This window comes from Erinaceus europaeus, chromosome X, assembly GCF_950295315.1.
Source record: "Erinaceus europaeus chromosome X, mEriEur2.1, whole genome shotgun sequence".
NCBI classification, from domain to species: domain Eukaryota; kingdom Metazoa; phylum Chordata; class Mammalia; order Eulipotyphla; family Erinaceidae; genus Erinaceus; species Erinaceus europaeus.
In genome coordinates, this window is record NC_080185.1 from 37,523,845 (window position 1) to 37,542,920 (window position 19,076).

The 19,076-nt window shown below is 38.8% G+C and overlaps 1 protein-coding gene across 3 annotated transcripts in view; it reads right to left on the reverse strand.

The window, feature by feature from the left end:
• Nucleotides 1–19,076, reverse strand: part of GRIA3 (glutamate ionotropic receptor AMPA type subunit 3) — a 460,874-nt gene that overhangs the window by 22,939 nt on the left and 418,859 nt on the right. For 2 of the 3 annotated variants that reach the window (XM_007524278.2, XM_060182793.1), the window contains exon 13: nt 1,912–2,159. In XM_007524278.2, coding sequence (XP_007524340.1) covers nt 1,912–2,159 — 248 coding nt within the window. Of the gene's footprint in view, nt 1–1,222; nt 1,338–1,911; nt 2,160–19,076 lie in introns of all 3 variants that reach the window. The other variant, XM_007524279.2, reaches the window with a different exon arrangement.

The window sequence follows — 19,076 nt, forward strand, 5'->3', positions numbered from 1 at the left end:
GGTAAGATTATGTGCTGAAGAAAGTTGCTTTTAAATTTATTTCTTTGAAAAATTCTCTGTATCAGTGTTTCCAAACACATTGTTATACTGCAGACTGGCAAACTAAGTTTTCCATCAGGATCCTGAGAAATGGAGTGGGAAAGAGAGGAGCAGAAGTATAACCATTGTCTCTGAAGGAGAAAAGTTTTGACTTGCCTGTCTGTTTCATCTGTGAGTGGGTAATACTGTTCTTCACTTTATGATGCCAGTGGTCTCTTGGTTGTATAATAGCTGATCTTATATGCTTCAATATAATTTTGGGTCATGGATGGTTCTGTTTTCAGGCTTTGTCCTGTACTTACCCAGTATGTCTTTCCATTATTTGGTATTGTGTCTTCTGAGCTTGTCTTTATTTTTTGTCGCTTGGATGAAGGCTATTCATTCTTTGCCTCAAAAAGTATTAAAGAGGCAAAGAATTGCCAAGTTAAGATGGAATTTCTCATGGTGGTGGCCTGGATAACAATTAGACCTACCTGAACCAAGCACGCAGCTAAAAAGAAACCAAGTCAGGGATTCATATACATAGAATATCACAGGCGACGCAGTTGTTCAAATATACAAAATGTCTTTTACAAAGTCTGTATATGTGGTGGCCTATTTAAGAAAGACCCCATTTAACTTGAAACAGCTTGTTCTTTGGCTTTCAAGTTAAGTGGGGTCAGCTCAAATAGGCAATCACATATAGAGAACAACAGCTCATCACTCCTACACATAATTAAAGAAACCAACTCAAATCAACCAGTCATCTTCTGTGAGAAACCATCATGCCTAAGGAAATAAGAAAGTTTGCAACCTGACTTTTCATTAGATGGATTTGTGTTCTCATGCCACTCAACCAAGGCAGGCAGGAATTGTCTTAAAGAAAGTCTTGGACTCTTGTAAGCCTAAGGCTTTACAACCCACACCATGACCTTCATAAGGCAACCAGTCTGGTGTGTGAGAGGACAGGGAGGGGAGTATGAAGGGGAGCCTCTGTCTGGGAGTTTGAGAAGGGACCCAAGTTAGATCAAAAGTGCGGGCGGTGCCCTGAAGTATTTCTGGTTCCCAAAGCTGCCAGGCAAGAGAATAACCTGGTCATGCCACAAAGTGTGTGAGTCTTGTGCCCTCTCCTCAATAATAAGATAACAGTCTTGCCGATTACTCGTCACTAAGGGTACCCGGTTGTGGTGACATTGAGGCTGACCTTGGAGTCACCGCCCCCGCTGCCGCACTCTCCTTTGTCGTACCACCATTTGTTTTTCAATTTGTCCAAGAGGCCTTGCTCATTCAGTTTTAATACTGCCAGGTTAACAGCATTTCTTGAAACGATAAAACATAACTTGTAAGAAAATGCACAAATGCTTAGGAAATCGTTAACGTATAAAAAGGAGCACAAGAGGACAAATTGGCTAAATTTCACAGAACGTGGAGCTATAAAAAATGTCTGTACAGCAAATACAGGGTTAAATATTGGAAGGTGGCATGAAGGATAACATTTGCTCAAAACTGAAGTGTGCGGGATGGGGAAATTGTCTTTGAGAAAAAAAAGTAACAAGAACACCACATCCATGCAATTAACATTCGTTACATATGGCACCATAACTTGGCTTTTACCATTTAAATTGAAAAAGCCGTTGAACTGTAAAATTAAAACAGCAACAGTCAGAGAGGACAACAGAGAGAGAGAGAGAGAGAGAGAGAAAACATTAAAAAAATGGATGCATTAAATAGATGAAACCGTAATTTACCGTCTTATTTAACTCCATGGAATAGTGTAGATTTTAAACTTTTAAAAGTTACCTCAAAATCCACAAGAAAGAAAATGACAACAAAATGCATCAGGGTAGGTGGAATACTATAACAACACGGATATTGTTATATTATTCCACCCACCTTAATGCTGAGCCTTTAGGGGTTGCCACACCATAGCCTTTGGAATCCAGATTTCCACCAACTTTCATCGTATCGCACGGCTTTCTCTGCTCAATGTATTCATTCATGGTTGACTCCAGCAGGAAGGCAAACTTTCCCTTGGACTTCCGCACCCGGGCCACTCCGTCTGCTGTTGTTTTGGTAAACACAGATGGCTCTGCTGATTTCATGTAAGACCACATTTTCTCATAGACAGCAATTTTGGATCTCTGTTACAGAGAGAAGAATTCTAAGCACCACCAGATATTAAAACTGGTAGAAGCTTTATTTCAATGGCTTTCAAACATTTTTTTTATTGCAATTCACAGCATATTCTACCACAACCCAGCAGATGTGTTCATATGTGTGTAAAAATGGTTTGGAAATAGAATGCTTAGAATCATAGTTGCTGTTGCTTTGTATGATATTCTCTGATAGCTTTTATTCTGTTCTGATTCACTTTTTCAAAGACACTGTACAGGACCCACTAAATTGCAGTATTGTTTAAAATACATTTTTTTGGTTCAGTGTTCCTTTCAGTGTAGAACTCTCCCCTATAATATTCTACTGCAAGATATTTTTCAGCTGCCTGGAAAAGAAAAAGGGTGGTCACTGGAAGTGTATAGACATTTTAGTTAACCCACACTAGCACGGAGCATTGATTATTATTATAAGAAAGTACTTTTTACTTGGAGCTGAAAGTTCTTGATCACTCTCATTCTTTAGAACTGTCTGTAAGAGCTATATAAAGAAATTGTTTTGGGAGTCGGGCGGTAGGACAGCGAGTTAAGTGCACGTGGCACAAAGCGCAAGGACCCGCACAAGGATCCCGGTTTGAGCCCCGGCTCCCCACCTGCAGGGAAGTCGCTTCACAGGTGGTGAAGCAGGTCTGCAGGTGTCTGTCTTTCTCTCCCCCCTCTCTGTCTTCCCCTCCTCTCTCTATTTCTCTCTGTCCTATCCAACAATGACGACATCAATAACAACAACAATAATAACTACAACAATAAAACAAGCGCAACAAAATGGAATAAATAAATATAAAAAAATTTAAAAAATTGTTTCGCCTTCTACATGATGGTTCTTCAGATATTGCCTTCTGTCATTATGCCTTCTCTTCATCTCATCAGATGAATCTCTACCAATGCCTAATTGCCCAACCCTCACAACTTTGGTCTTTCTCACATAAGATTCTGGTTAACAGTGCTTATCTTAATTGGGAAGTTCTTTGTCAATGCCCATGTCCAGTGGAGAAGCAATTATAGAAACCAGACCTCCCATTTTCTGCGCCCCACAAAGATCTTTGGTCCATACTCCCAGAGAGATAAAGAATAGGGAAGCTTCCTGTGGAGGGGATGGGATACAGAACTCTGGTGGTGGGAATTGTATGGAATTGTACCCCTTAACCCACAATCTTGTCAATCATTATTAAATCACTAATAATAAAAAGAAAGTAAAAAAAGGGAAGGTCTAGAAATAACCATTGTTCATTAGATATATGACAAAGACAGAATGAAAACATAACTAGTTTGTTTCTTGTTACTGGAGTGATGCCTATAATTTATTAGTCCCTCTTCTAATCTTTCAACAAGTATCTGTTGAGCATATGCTATATAAAGACACTTTCCTGGGAGTTGGATGGAGATAATATAATAGAATGAATAGAGTCCTGCCCTCAAGTCAAGTTGAGGCCAAACGAACACTGTTGCTTAGTTCTACTAATCAAGCTTCCCTCACTTTTTAACTTTTTAAAAATTAGTGGTTTAATAGTAATTAACAAGATTATCAGATAACAGGGGTACAAGTCCCACCATCAGAACTCCGTGTCCCATCTCCTCCATTGGAAGTTTCCCTATTCTTTATCCCAATGGGAGTATGGACCAAAGTTCTTTTTAGGGTACAACTATTTAGCTTTTTTAAAATTTAATTCCATTACATTTCATCTAAATACAGGTGGTCCTTAGAACATGTACAAAATTCTCACAGCTTTATGTTAGATATTTGAAGAATATAAAGGAAGGATGTTCTCAGTGAACCAGAAATTTCCAGCTGAGATGGGAACTAGGTCATTAGGATTAAAGACTATGAAAACATAATCTGAAGCAATTTTTGATCAGAGTTTAGACAGCTGCTAGAAATTAAAAACACATGCCATGTTTCCAAGTGTGTTTTTACAGGTTTTCCTGCTTCTTTTCTCATTTTTCTGATTATTTATTTATTTAATTATTCTCTCGATTTTGACTAGCAACATTGCACCTGACATGTTTGGACCTGCTCAATAATCCCAGAGGGCTGAGACAGCTGCAGCTATCACCATAGGAAATAAATGCTGTGTTTATGGTACTCTGATTCTCACTGAGGGCCTCTTTGAGTTACTGAAACAGTTCATGGAAATAGGAAAATACTATTTTACATAAAAAGCAGCAAACATAAAAAAAAATCCAATATGGCTGAAGCCAGAACTGCACAGTTATCTGGAAAAAAAAAAAAAAAACAAACCACCCCCCCCAAAAAAAAAACCAGAAACAAACAAAAAAGCTCTCATGCCATATTTATTTCAACATAGAAAAGCCTGTAGACTCTGTCCTTCTGCCTTCTTTTGCCTTCTTACAATTCTCATTACCATAGATCAGACTCCCATCCTTCTTTTGGTCTGGGCTACATTACTGCCTACTTGGTTTCTCAGGTTAATTTCTCTCTACAACCTATGCTCCACTGATCCTTCAAAAAATATAAATCTTATCAAGTTATTTTACTCTTTGAAATCTTCTGGGCAGGGGTTGTGGCTCAGTGGTAGAGTGCCCACCTCATATGTGTGAGGCTTTGGGTTTGATCCTTGTTGGAATACAGCTCGGGATTTTGGAATGTAATTAGCATACCACTGACTTCAGCCTGACCATGAAGAATACCACAGATTTACACCAACTCACAAGGGATTTTGTTACGAGAGACTATATAAGCAAGGCCTGAAAGCAGCCCGCATCCTTTTTGGATCTTTTCCAACTCTGTGTTTTCCTGCTAGGAGCTGCTCTTGCTCTCAGTTCCTGTGGGTTCCTATAGGACCTGTCATGCTGCTCCCCTTTGGGACCTGAACATGTGAAGCCAAGCTCTGGTAAAATTAGCTTAAAAGATTCCTGGCTCTTCTGCCATCATGACTAGCTGATCTTTGCCCAATTGCTTATTTTGCTGTACCTAAAATAACTGTGATATAATGAACTTCCTATTTGTTAAATCACAGCCAAAGATGTGTGGAAGTGTTTTATTTTTAATTACTGTAGATCCCCAATACCACATGGGAACTATAGGAAAAACTCCACAGATGATGCAGTAGTGCTTTGCTTTTGTCTATTTTTCTCATTCTAAAAAAAAAGTAAGTCTTGGGAGGTAGTATCATTGACTCACTCTCTAACATATAATTAAGAAAAAAATTTCTTTTTTTAATTTAAAGATAAAATAATTTTCTGATAGCACTCTGTCACAGGACAAAACCCAAGCTCTGTGTATGATGTTCAAGAGCCTTTATGATTCTGACTACACTCTTCTATGAACCAGTCCCACAGGACTACTATCATTGTTAACCAAAATAGGCTACACACTTTAATCTTACGTCTCTGTGATTTTGCTTCTGCCTGAATTATCCCTTTTTCATCCTACAAGATCTAGAGCAAATACTATGGTCTCTGTGAAATTGTTCTGACTTTCTCCACTGCTCCTACAGGTTTTGTAAGAAAAAATTGTTTTGGAAATCCTTAATCTGAAAGTGTCTATAGAACCATCAAGGGGAGCTATCCATCAAGACTTGTTTGTTGTTTTCCCAAAGACAACTTCTCACACATTTTCTTTTTCTTTCTTTTTTAAAAATTATATTTATTTATTGGATAGAGACAGTCAGAAATCAACAGGGAAGAGGGAGAGAGATACCTGCAGCACTGCTTCACCACTTGCAAAGTTTTCCCCCTACAAGTGGGGGATGGGAGCTTGAACTTGGGTCCTTGCACACTGTAACACTGTAACATATGCGCTCAACCAGGTGCGCCACCATCCAGCCCCCCACATTTTCTATAATTTCCCGTTTTACTATGATGAGTTGTCTATGTGTCTATATTCTCCATGTTACTATGTCTTGAGGACAATGTTTCTGTTATGCTCATTTTAGTAGGCTTCTTGAGAGCCAGCAAGCTGTGTGGTACAAGGTAAGTACTCAAGATATATTTGGTTAATAACTGAAATTTAGTCCTCAATAAGAGTTACAACGAGCTTGTTGGTCAAAGATCTCAGAAGGTTGATGAAAAATGGCTACAAAAAAGAAAAAGAGAAATGGCTACAAGCTCCAGTTTTATAGTACTGTAGAATTTTAGAGCTGAAGTAATTCTAAAAAAAACCACTGGGTCTAGTTCCCAGCCAAACCATTCAGTATAAATATTTTGTTACATACTTTTCCCCCTACCAATCTTGCCTTCGATGTCCACAGCAATAGCTTCTTCCCTCTTATAATCAGGGTTTCTACAATTGAAATTTCTACCACAGAGGGGCCAGGAAGTAGCACACCTGATTGAGTGCACATGTTACTATGCACAAGGACTTGGGTTCAAGCCCTTAGTTGCTACCGGCATCAGAAAGTTTCAGAAACAGTGAAACAGGGGTGGTGGTGTGTCTTTATCTCTCCCTCTCTATCTCCCCCTCCTCTCTCAATTTTTCTCTGTTTTATTCAATAAATAAGTAAAACAAAATATGTATTAAAAATAAAATTCTCTCACAGACATTTATACCCATTCCATATTATATTATTCACATATGGTGCTTCATACAATTTCTAAGCATCATAATGCAATTCACTGCCAATGACTTTTATTTCAGTAGGAATATACTAGTCAGCTGCCTAAAGAATTAAAAAAATAGCAACCCACATGATTTATTTTATTTATCCCACAGAGCATCATTTTGTATCAAAAGGGAATAAATAATGGTTATTCAGAGAGGCCATATGATTTCTTGTGGCATTGCTAGATAATTAGAAAATGCAATTTAGAAGGAGAAATACATGAATGGAGGAGAATCAGGTTAATTCCAAACAGCACATTTAGCAGAGTTCAAGAATTCAGAGTCGGGGGTTGCTGGAAGATGGCGGACTGAGAAGCTGCTAGTGGCTTGAGCTCTGATCACATCTTCTGGAAACAGTAGGATTTTCTGCCTTTAGTAGGCCAGTCAATAAGGGGTCCTAGCGGTAACACCAAGGAGGTGACTATAACTTAAATTGGGTTAAGAATTAGAGTAGAAAAAAGGGAACATATTTTTTTTCCTTTTAATTATTAAGCACACTGCAGTCCCCCCTCCCCCACCGCTAAACAGCCCCTGGGGACCAGCTCCTAGCAGAATCCCCTGCTGAGCTTCTGTCTTTACCAAATTCCTGCCCCACAAGGGAGTATCATTCATTCTAAGTCTATACCCTTCTGAAACCTCTGGCTCTTTTTTTCTTTCTAAGTAGCCAGCCCCCCCACCTCACCCTGCATAGCTAATCAAATAATTAAAAATAAATAAATTAATTAAAAAACTCTTTCTTTTCACCGCTCTTTTATGACTGTTCTTTTTCTTTTTTCTCTCCCTCTTTCTTTTTTTATTCTTTTTCTCATTCTTGTCATCCGTTCTTCCTTAATCCTACAGCTCCCAAAGCCACAGGCCCCAGCCCCCACACCACCAAACAGTGTGCTTTTTTGAATTCACTGATACACATTTGGGAATTATTTTGGGGAAGAATTCTGACTCAGAGTGGACTCTCTATGTGTGTATCTCTGCTCTAGTTCCCTTTCCCCTCTTGTTACCCCTAGAATATACAGTGGATAGCAGACTTTCATAACTGTCTATTCTTGCTATCCCTTCTTCTTTTTCTCTTTCTTCTTCACTGGGATTTGGTTATTATTCTTTCACGGACTGGAGAAATTGTTTGGCTAACTGGTAGTGATTAAACTGCTTCAATACTTGCTTTAGTTGCTACTGAAATTCCTGAGGTTGGTGAGTGTAATTGTCATAAAGGTATTTAGTACAGTGTTGCTTGTACTCAAGACACAACAACTGAGGAACAACAGAGCATAAAAAACCCCACATAAATGAAAAAATGGGTAGATCAAAAACAAATAAAACAGCTACTCCAATGAATGAAGACAAGAGCCCAGAAGAAACTACAAATCAGCCAGAAGTAACCAGAGATAAGAAAAGTAGGCAAGCAATAATAAACTTATTAATCACAGAAATGAAAACAACATTGGAGGAAAGGAATGGCAGTATTAGGGAAACAACAGTTGAGACCTGCAAGGAAAATACTGATTATCTTGAGGCAATTAGAGAACTGAAAGCTGAAATAGCTGTAATGAAGAAAGAAGCTGAGGCAAGGAAAAGCAGACTAACAGAAGCAGAAAACAGAATTAGTCAGACAGAGGATGAGTTAGATAAAACTAAGAAAGAGGTGAAAGAGCTCAAAAAGAGATTGAGAGACACTGAAAACAACAACAGAGACATATGGGATGATCTCAAAAGAAGTAACATTCGTATAATTGGCCTGCCAGAGGAAGAAAGAGAGGAAGGGGAAGCAAACAATCTAGAGGAAATAATAGAAGAAAACTTCCAGACCTGAATAACAAAAAGTACATCAAGATTCAAGAGGCCCAGAGAGTACCAAACAGAATCAACCCAGACCTGAAGACACCAAGACACATCATAGTCACAATGAGAAGAAGTAAGGATAAGGAAAGGATCCTAAAGGCTGTAAGAGAGAAACAAAAAGGCACATACAGGGGAAAACCCATAAGATTATCTGCAGACTTCTCCACTCAAACTCTAAAAGCCAGAAGAGAATGGCAAGATACCTATTGAGCCGTGAATGAAAAAGGGTTTCAACCAAGGATAATATATCCTGCTAGACTTTCATTCAAACTAGATGTAGGGATCAAAACCTTCTTAGACAAACAACAGTTAAAGGAGGCAACCATAACCAAACCGTCCCTGAAAGAGGTTCTAAAAGACCTCTTATAAACAAGAACTTCACTACAATACTGGCAATATATCAGAGCAAACAAAAAAAAATTTTTTTGAACAATGGCACTACAATACATTAAATCCATAATATCAATAAATGTCAATGGCTTAAACTCACCAATCAAAAGGCACAGAGTAGGGGTATGGATCAGAAAACATAATCCAACCATATGCTGCTTGCAAGAATCCCATCTGTCACAACAAGATAAACACAGACTTAAAGTGAAAGGATGGAAAACTATCATACAGGCTAACAGACCGAAAAAGGGGCAGGAACAGCCATTCTCATCTCAGACACAATAGATTTTAAATTAAATAAAGTAATAAAAGATAGGCAAGGACAAAACATAATTATTAGAGGATCAATCAGCCAAGAAATAATCTAGAGGAAATAATAGAATCATTAACATCTATGCACCCAATGTGGGACCATCTAAATACGTCAAGCACTTACTGAAAGAATTTCAAAAATACATCAATAGTAATACAATAATAGTGGGAGACTTCAATACCCCACTCTCACACTTAGATCAACAATGCAGAGGACCAACAAAGATACAAGAGAATTGAATGAAGAGATTGACAGACTAGACCTCTTGGACATTTTCAGAGTCCTTCACCCCAAAAAACTGGAATACACCTTCTTTTCAAATCCACATAACACATACTCAAGGATAGGCCACATGTTAGGCCACAAAGACAGCATCAATAAATTCAAGAACATTGAAATCATCCCTAGTATCTTCTAAGACCACAGTGGAGTAAAACTAACATTTAACAACAGACAGACAATTATTAAAAGTGACAGAATTTGGAAACTAAACAACATACTCCTTAAGAACCACTGGGTTAGAGATTCACTCAAGCAGGAAATTCAAATGTTCCTGGAAACAAATGAAAATGAAGACACAACCTATCAAAATATTTGGGACACAGCTAAAGCAGTACTCAGAGGGAAACTTATAGCCCTACAATCACATATTAAACACCAAGAAGAAGCTCAAATGAACAACCTTACTGCACACATCAAGGACTTAGAGAAAGAGGAACTAAGGAACCCTAAAGCATCCAGAAGGACAGAAATCACTAAAGTTAGAGCAGAAATAAACAACATCGAAAATAAAAGAACCATACAAAAGATCAATGAAGCCAAATGTTGGTTCTTTGAAAGATTAAACAACATTGACAAAACCCTAGCCAGACTCACCAAACAAAAAAGAGAGAAGACTCAAATTAATAGAATTGTAAAAGGTGGAGAAGATATCACAACTGACACCACAGAAATCCAGAGAATCCTGCAAAACTTCTATAAAGAACTATAGGCCACCAAGCTAGACAATCTGGAAGAAATGGAAAAATTCCTAGAAGCATATGCCCTTCCAAAACTGAACCAAGAAGAACTACAAAATCTAAATGCACCAATCACAGACAAAGAAAGTGAAACCATTATTAAGAACCTCCCCAACAACAAAAATCCTGGACCAGATGGCTTCACAAACAAATTCTACAAAACTTTCAGGAAACAGTTAGTACCCATACATCTTAAGCTTTTCCATAAGATTGAAGAAACAGGAATACTCCCTTCCACCTTCTATGAAGCCAACATCACCCTGATACCAAAAGCTGATAGGGACAGACCAAAAAAGGAAAACTACAGACCAATATCTCTGATGAACATAGATGCCAAAATATTAAACAAGATCTTGGCCAACCGGATACAGCAACACATCAAAAAGATTGTTCATCACGACAAAGTGGTATTCATCCCAGGAATGCAAGGCTGGTTCAACATCCATAAGTCAGTCAATGTCATTCACCACATCAATAAAAGCAAAGCCAAAAACCACATGATTATTTCAATAGATGCAGAGAAAGCCTTTGACAAAATCCAACACCCATTCATGCTCAAAACTCTACAAAAAATGGGAATAGAAGGGAAATTCCTCAAGATAGTAGAGTCTATATATAGTAAACCTACAGCCAACATCATACTCAATGGACAGAAGCTGAAAGCATTCCCCCTCAGATCGGGGACTAGACAGGACTGTCCACTGTCACCATTACTCTTCAACATAGTATTGGAAGTTCTTGCCATAGCAATCAGGCAAGTGAAAGAAATCAAAGGAATACAGATTGGAATGGAAGAAGTCAAGCTCTCACTATTTGCAGATGATATGATAGTATACATAGAAAAACTTAAGGAATCCAGCAGAAAACTACTGGAAGTTATTAGGCAATATAGCAAGGTGTCAGGCTACAAAATCAATGTACAAAAATCAGTGGCATTTCTTTATGCAAACACTAAATCTAAAGAAGAAGACATCCAAAAATCACTCCCATTTCCTGTTTCAGAAAAGTCAATCAAATACCTAGTAATAAAGTTGACCAAAGAAGTGAAAGACTTGTATGCTGAAAACTATGAGTTGCTACTCACGGAAATAGAAACTGATACCAAGAAATGGAAAGATATCCCATGCTCATGGATTGGAAGAATAAATATCATCAAAAGGAATATTCTCCCCAGAGCCATATACAAATTTAATGCAATACCCATCAAAGTTCCACCAAGCTTCTTTAAGAGAATAGAACAAACACTACAACAATTTATCTGGAACATGAAAACACCTAGAATTGCCAAAACCATCTTAAGGAAAAGAAACAGAAATGGAGGCATCACACTCCCAGACCTTAAACTATATTATAAAGCCATCATCATCAAAACGGCATGGTAATGGAACAAAAATAGGCACACAGACCAGTGGAACAGAATTGAAAGCCCAGAAATAAATCCCCACACCTTCGGACATCTAATCTTTTATAAGGGGGCCCAAAGATTTAAATGGAAGAAGTAAACTCTCTTCAATAAATGGTGCTGGGCAAACTGGGTTGTAACATGCATAAGAATGAAACTGAACCACTTTATCTCACCAGAAACAAAAATCAACTCCAAATGGATCAAAGACCTAGATGTCCGACCAGAAACAATCAAATACTTAAGGAAAACATTGGTAAAACACTTTCCCACCTACACCTCAAGGACATCTTTGATGAATAAAACCCAATTTCAAGGAATACTAAAGAAGAAACAAACCAATGGGACTACATCAAATTGAAAAGCTTCTGCACATCCAAAGACTATTAAACAAACAAAGAGACCCCTCACAGAATGGGAGAAGATCTTCACATGCCAGACATCAGACAAGAAACTAATCACCAAAATATATAAAGAGCTCAGCAAACTTAGCAACAAAAAAGCAAGTGACCCCATCCAAAAATGGGCAGAGGATATGAACAAAACATTCACCTCAGAGGATATCCAAAAGGCTAACAAACATATGAAAAACTGCTCTAGGTCATTGATTGTCAGAGAAATGCAAATTAAGACAACACTAAGATACCACCTCACTCCTGTAAGAGTGGCATACATCAAAAAGGACAGCAGCAACAAATGCTGGAGAGGTTGTGGGGACAGAGGAACACTTTTACATTGCTGGTGGGAATGTAAATTGGTCCAGCCTCTGTGGAGAGCAGTCTGGAAACCTCTCAGAAGGCTAGACATGGACCTTTCATATGATCCAGTAATTCCTCTCCTGGGGTAATACCCCTAAGGACTCCATAACACCCAACCAAAAAGAGGTGTGTACTCATATGTTCATAGCAGTACAATTCATAATAGCTAAAACTTGGAAGCAACCCAGGTGCCCAACAACAGATAAGTGGCTGAGAAAGCTGTGGTATATATACACAATGGAATACTATGCAGCTATCAATTACAATGAACCCACCTTCTCTGACCCATCTTGGACGGAGCTAGAAGGTATTATGTTAAGTTAGCTAAGTCAGAAAGATAAAGATGAGTATGGGATGATTCCACTCATCAACAGAAGTTGAGGAAGAAGATCTAAAGGGAAACTAAAAGCAGGACCTGACCAAGTAAGTAGGGCACCAAAGTAATAACCCTGAGGTGAGGGGTAGACATGCAGCTTCCTGGGACAGTGGGGGGTGGGAGTGGGTGGGAGGGATGGGTCACAGTCTTTTGGTGGTGGGAATGGTCTTTATGTACACTCTTTGTAAAATGTAGTCATATACATCACTAGCTAATTAATACAAGAGGGGGAAAATTAATTGTATGTCTCGAAGTTTTTCAAAACACAAACTGAATCTTTTCTCAATATATGCAGTGTGATTGATATGCAGACTCTCTCAAAAGACTAGACCAAGTAGAATAGAAGCAACCAATAGCACAGCAAACCCTAACAAAAGGACTTTTCAAAGTTAACCCAATTACCAAATAATGTGATGATAACAATAACTATCCATTGTCTTTTTGAACCCTAAGACAGTAGGAACCTCACATCTCCACTATAGAGCCTCTACTTCCCCCAGTCCTGGAACCATTGGATAGGGCCCACTTTCCCGTATGCCTCTCCCAATCCATATCAAATAATATTGCATCTGCAGATCACAACCTAACCAACACAACGATTGCCACCTCAACGTGCTTCACTTCAGACTGTGTCCAGAGACTACATGTGTGGAATGACAACCCTTCAGCTTCATTACTCGGGCGAGACCTTTCCTTTCATAATATACTCTAATTCCATCTCAGGTGGTTCACTTTCTAACAAAGTCCCCAAATCTAGATATACACCAGTTTCTGTGAGAGAGAGAGAGCATATGTTCACACGTATCCATAAACTACTGCAAAATATATACCTGAAAGCAGAAGTACAGAGTTTGCAGTGAGTATCCCCCTAACACTTCCTCTCTACTATTCCAACCTTTGGGTCCATGATTGGTCAACAACTTGTTTGGCTTCGTATGTTAACTCTCTTTTCAGTCACCAGGTTCCAGATGTCATCAGGATGCTGGCCAGGCTTCCCTAGACTGAAGACCCCACCAATGTGTCCTGGAGCTCTGCTTCCCCAGAGACCCACCCTACTAGGGAAAGAGAGAGGCAGACTGGGAATATGGACCGACCAGTCAACGCCCATGTTCAGTGGGGAAGCAATTACAGAAGGCAGACCTTCTACCTTCTGCAACCCACAATGACCCTGGGTCCATGCTCCCAGAGGGACAGAGAATGGGAAAGCTATCAGGGAAGTGGGTGGGATATGGAGAATGGGTGTTGGGAATAGTGTGGAATTGTACCCCTCCTACCCTATGGTTTTGTTAATTAAAACTTTCTTAAATAAAAAAAAAAAGAATTCAAAGTCAACTGTCACTGTTCTAACTGCTAGAAACAGTCATGAGGACCATTGATAAGGAGAAAATATGCTTTTTTGTTGATGTGAAAATTGTAAGTTGAGGCCTGAATAAGGAAGCAAGTGACTAGACTGTGTCTACCATTCAGACCTTGTATCTCTGCGAAATGGCGTTGGTCACCTCTCACCTGCATCTAATGATACAGGTATTCCTTTGTAGATGCAGGTAAGTAAAAGGCAACTGTCCAGTGCATCATTGTGGAATCATACTGTTCATACATAAATTATCTAGCCCCTACATGTGTCAATTTTCTTATGTGCAAAATATTATTTTTAACGTGTTTGTTTTGAGGGTTTACTGGGAGCAACTAGATGAGTTAATACATGCATCTTAATTAGAATAGTGCCTGACACACAATCAGTGCTGAAAAATTACATATATTTATAGCACAGAAAACATAATTTGTTTCAGTGTCAGGATTTAATAGCATTATAAACTACTTCAGTTCCATATTTATAGAATTATTACTGCATTTGATGAAGGAAATCATATGCTTAAGCATTTGTCACATATTTAGTGTGATGTGGACATATCTGTGGCAAATGCTCACGATTTTCCATCAATAAAAATCATTACGATTTGATTTGGATTTAAATTTTTTTGGAGGAAAACAAGTGGGATTTAAACTGTTCCTTTTTAAATTTGTGTTTTGTAGTTTAGGTTAATATATTAAGATTCTTATTAATGAGAACAATGCTGTTTAGGAGACCCAGTGAAGGACATTTTCTGCTTTTCTCAGAGTTTAAATTAGGATATTCACTTGGTTAACAGAACATCCAGTTGTAACCAGTAGGACAGCTGGCTTTCAGAGATAGAGATGACCTTAAAATTCATCTGGTTCATTCCTCTTTTTTCTTATAGGTGAAACTTAAGAAACAAGGACAGAAAAGGAAAATACAAAGTAAAACTTGGACTGGTTTTGGTGTATTGCACCACAGCAACAGATTCTCAGGAAGGACAGAGGGGTGATTTGGGGTGGCTTTGGGGTTCTGGTGCATGATAGTGGAGAAGAACCCAGGTTGGGTGTGAGACTTTTCTGCACAAACTTGTTACAGTAAGATGAGAGATTGTATGTATGTGTCAACAACCGCACTATAAACCATTACCCCCAAAAAATGAAAATGAAAAATGATAAAAGGGAAAAAAATCCACCTAGATCAACTTCTCATCTCATGCAGCAATAGTTTCATTACTCAGATGCCTGAGGAAGCCTTTCTGCTCAGAAAAGGGTCAAGGAGGTAGGCTCCATCATGGAATAATTCAAGTTGATGAAACAGACCAATAAATTGGAAGTGCGGTTGTCAACAGAGGCATAACCTGGTAATTTGTTTATAGTACTAATTTACAATCGGTGTGCAGACAACATATTAGATAATTTGCGAAGAGAGTATTAGTGCTTGTGGTAGGGTAGCTCTGTGCCCCAAACATGTGCAATGTGTTCTGAATTGACAGTGTGAAAGGTTAGAATAAAAGACATTGGTTTTAGGTACTTTTAAAAAAATATTTATTTATTTACTTTTCCTTTTGTTGCCCTTTTTTTGTTGTTGTTGTAGTAGTTATTATTATTGTTGTTGTTGATGTCGTCATTGTTGGATAAGACAGAGAGAAATGGAGAGAGGAGGGGAAGACAGAGAGGGGAGAGAAAGGCACCTGCAGACCTGCTTCACGGCTTGTGAAGTGACTCCCCTGCAGGTGGGGAGCCAGGGCTCAAACCTGGATCCTTAACGCTGGTCCTTGCTTTGTGTCACGTGCCCTTAACCGCTCCGCTATCATCCAGCCCCTGGTTTTAGGTACAGCGACTTAACCTCTAGAACACAGCCATCAGCCATGCCAGGGGAAGGTTTCTAGTAATCTTAGCTTCTATCCATAATCATGAAAACCTGCAAGGACCCACTTCCTGCTTCCACTCACTTTGTACTTCAACTTTTCTCAAAAGGTAGAGGGACAGCTTTATATATCTATGTATTATTGGTCACTGTTGCCATTATGACTATATTGTTCGTTTCTATCACTGTATCTATAAAACTAGCCTCATGTAAATGTGCTAAAAATCTAGATTTCACTTAAGGTCTTTCCAGCCGCCCCCCACCCCCCCCATCCCATTTCATGGTTTTAGTCCTCTTTAGACTCATTTTCTACCCATCTGTCTTTGGTAGTTTTGGTCCTCATGGGGGGTGCTTTCTGATACCATAAGGGCTTATTTTATGCTTGAGCTAGGGATCATCTTTATTTATTTATTTTTGATCACCTTTATTTGAATAGGAGAATTATATCTCCCAAATGGAGAGTGGGCTTCTTTGGCATTGTAAAAGTCACCATCTAGGCCTGGAGAGAAAGCCATTCCTGTGAACATGACACTAAGAAAGGGGAAAATGACAAGTTCCAAACAAAAATGTCTTCTGTTTATTCACTTTATTTGGTGGAGTCGGAGTCTTATACATGTACAGGGAGAGATTTCACAGCACCAGTACATCTTCTGGTTATCTGATACCCCCTGTATGGTGTTGGTGCTAAAACCTTGACCTAACTCATGTGTCCCTGTTGAAGGGAAGGGGGGGTGGTTGTAGCAAAGGAGTTATCTTTCAATTGTCTCCATTCCCATTTTTTGTTTTTTGTTATTGTTGCTAGGAGTTTCGTTACTTTGGGCCAATTGATTCAGACACACACACACACACACACACACCACTGAAGTTTCCTCCAGTGCAGTAGGGGCAAGTATTTATTCACATAGGTCATGCATATGGCAAAGCAGGCACATTACCCAAGTGAGCGATTTCTTGGTCATTTATTTATATTTTCTGTGTATGTACTTGGAGTGTGGAAGAAACCTAAATATCCACTGATAGATGCCTGAATAAAGAATTTATGGGACATATACTCAGTGACGTACTACTCAGCAATTAAGAGATGATACTATGTCTTTTGGGTCAAAATAGATGGAAATAGAACTAATTATGATTAGTGAAGTAAGAATGGAAATAAAAGACAACTACCAGATGGTTTCACTCTTCTGTGGTATGTAGAGAATTGGAACACATGAACTTTTAAAAAAGTGTAGTCTTCTCTCTTTATTACTCAGAGACTTGGATTTATCATCATCAGAAGCAAAAGAAAGTTGGGTTTCTTTAAACCTTGTATTTGTAGAAGGCCTTCTGGTGCCATGATACATACACCTCTCTATTTTATTTTATTTTATTTTATTTTATTTTATTTTATTTTATTTTATTTTATTTCCTCCTCATTTAAACTCCATAGCATCACATGGGGTTGGAATAGCAGTTTTTTCTTTTCTTTTCTTTTCTTTTCTTTTCTTTTCTTTTCTTTTCTTTTCTTTTCTTTTCTTTTCTTTTCTTTTCTTTTCTTTTCAGTCAATGCTTAATCCCCAGCACCTGTAATACTGTCTGGCATACAGAGTGGTTCCATAAATACTTGTTAAATGAAGGAATTGATCTCCATTTTTAAAACAACCCCACCATTTTATTTGATAGGACAGAGAGATATTGAGAGTGGAAGAAGAGATAAGGGGGGGCGGTAGCATAGTGGGTTAAGCACACATGGTGTGAAGCGCAAGGATGGGCATAATGACCCCAGTTTGAGACCCCGGCTCTCCACTTGCTTCATGGGCTGTGAAGCAGGTCTGCAGGTGTCTTTCTCTTCCTCTCCTCTCTCAATTTCTCTCTGTCCTATCCAACAACAACATTAATAACAATAATAATAACCAACAACAATAGAAAAACAACAAGGGCAACAAAATGGGGAAAAAGCCTCTAGGAACAGTGGATTCATGGTGCAGGCACTCAGTACCAGAAATAACCCTGGAGGCCAAAAAAAAAAAAAAGAGATAAAGGGGGGAGAGAAAGAAAGACACCTGTGGACCTGCTTCATGGCATACCTTCTGTAGGTGGGGAGTGGGGACTCGAATGCAGGCATGTGTGCAGGTAACTTGTGCACTCAACTGGTAATACCACCACTTGACCCTGGATTTCCACTTTGTAGATGAAAAATAGAGGCTGAGTGTGGTTAGCTTCAGTGGCCATGCCTTAGTGGGTTTTAGCCTCCCTGCTAATTTCCTTCAACCCAACCCAGAGTCTCCATGAACAGTTTTGGGAAAAACTGTGTGCTTGTTAAGCAAATATAGCTTCCAGAACATTGTACTTGGGACCTCCTGTTTACGAGTTTGCAGATTGCTGCTGTGTCAACTTGCACGAAGCCCCATGATTAATGAGGAATAGGACCAATGCCCAAGGACAGGGTTTTTTCTCTGCTAGCACAGCCTTTTTAGCTTGGATTATCCTTTCTGATGAGAGTAATGCACCTTCAAAAACCTTTCTTTTCTTCTTAAATTTTTTTTTTTTTTTGCCACTAGGGTTATAAGTAGGACTCAGTGCACTGTTCCTGGTGGACAATGTTTTCCTTTTTTCTTTTATCTTTTTTCACTTTACTCCTTTTTTAATCTGATGGGACAGAGAGAAATTAAGAGGGGAGGGGGATATAGAGAGGCAGAGAAACAGACAGACAGCTGCATCATAGTTTCAACACTTAGGAAGCTTCTCCGGTCCTTGTGCATGGTAATGTATACACTCGATTTAGTGTGCCATGGCCTGCCCCCCAAAAATATTTCTTCAAGTTTTTTAAAAGAATTACAACTGGGGAAGGATGAGATGGACACAGTTTTTTGGTGGTGGGAATGGTGTCTATATATACTCCTATTAACTTGTAGTCGTATAAATCACCATTTAATTAAAAATTAAAATTGGAGAGAATTTTAATTAGTTCGGATACCTTCTCACAAGGTGCTGGAATAAGGGAATATTTTTGTCATCTGCTGGAACCCTGCCACAGGCCCCTAGTGGCCG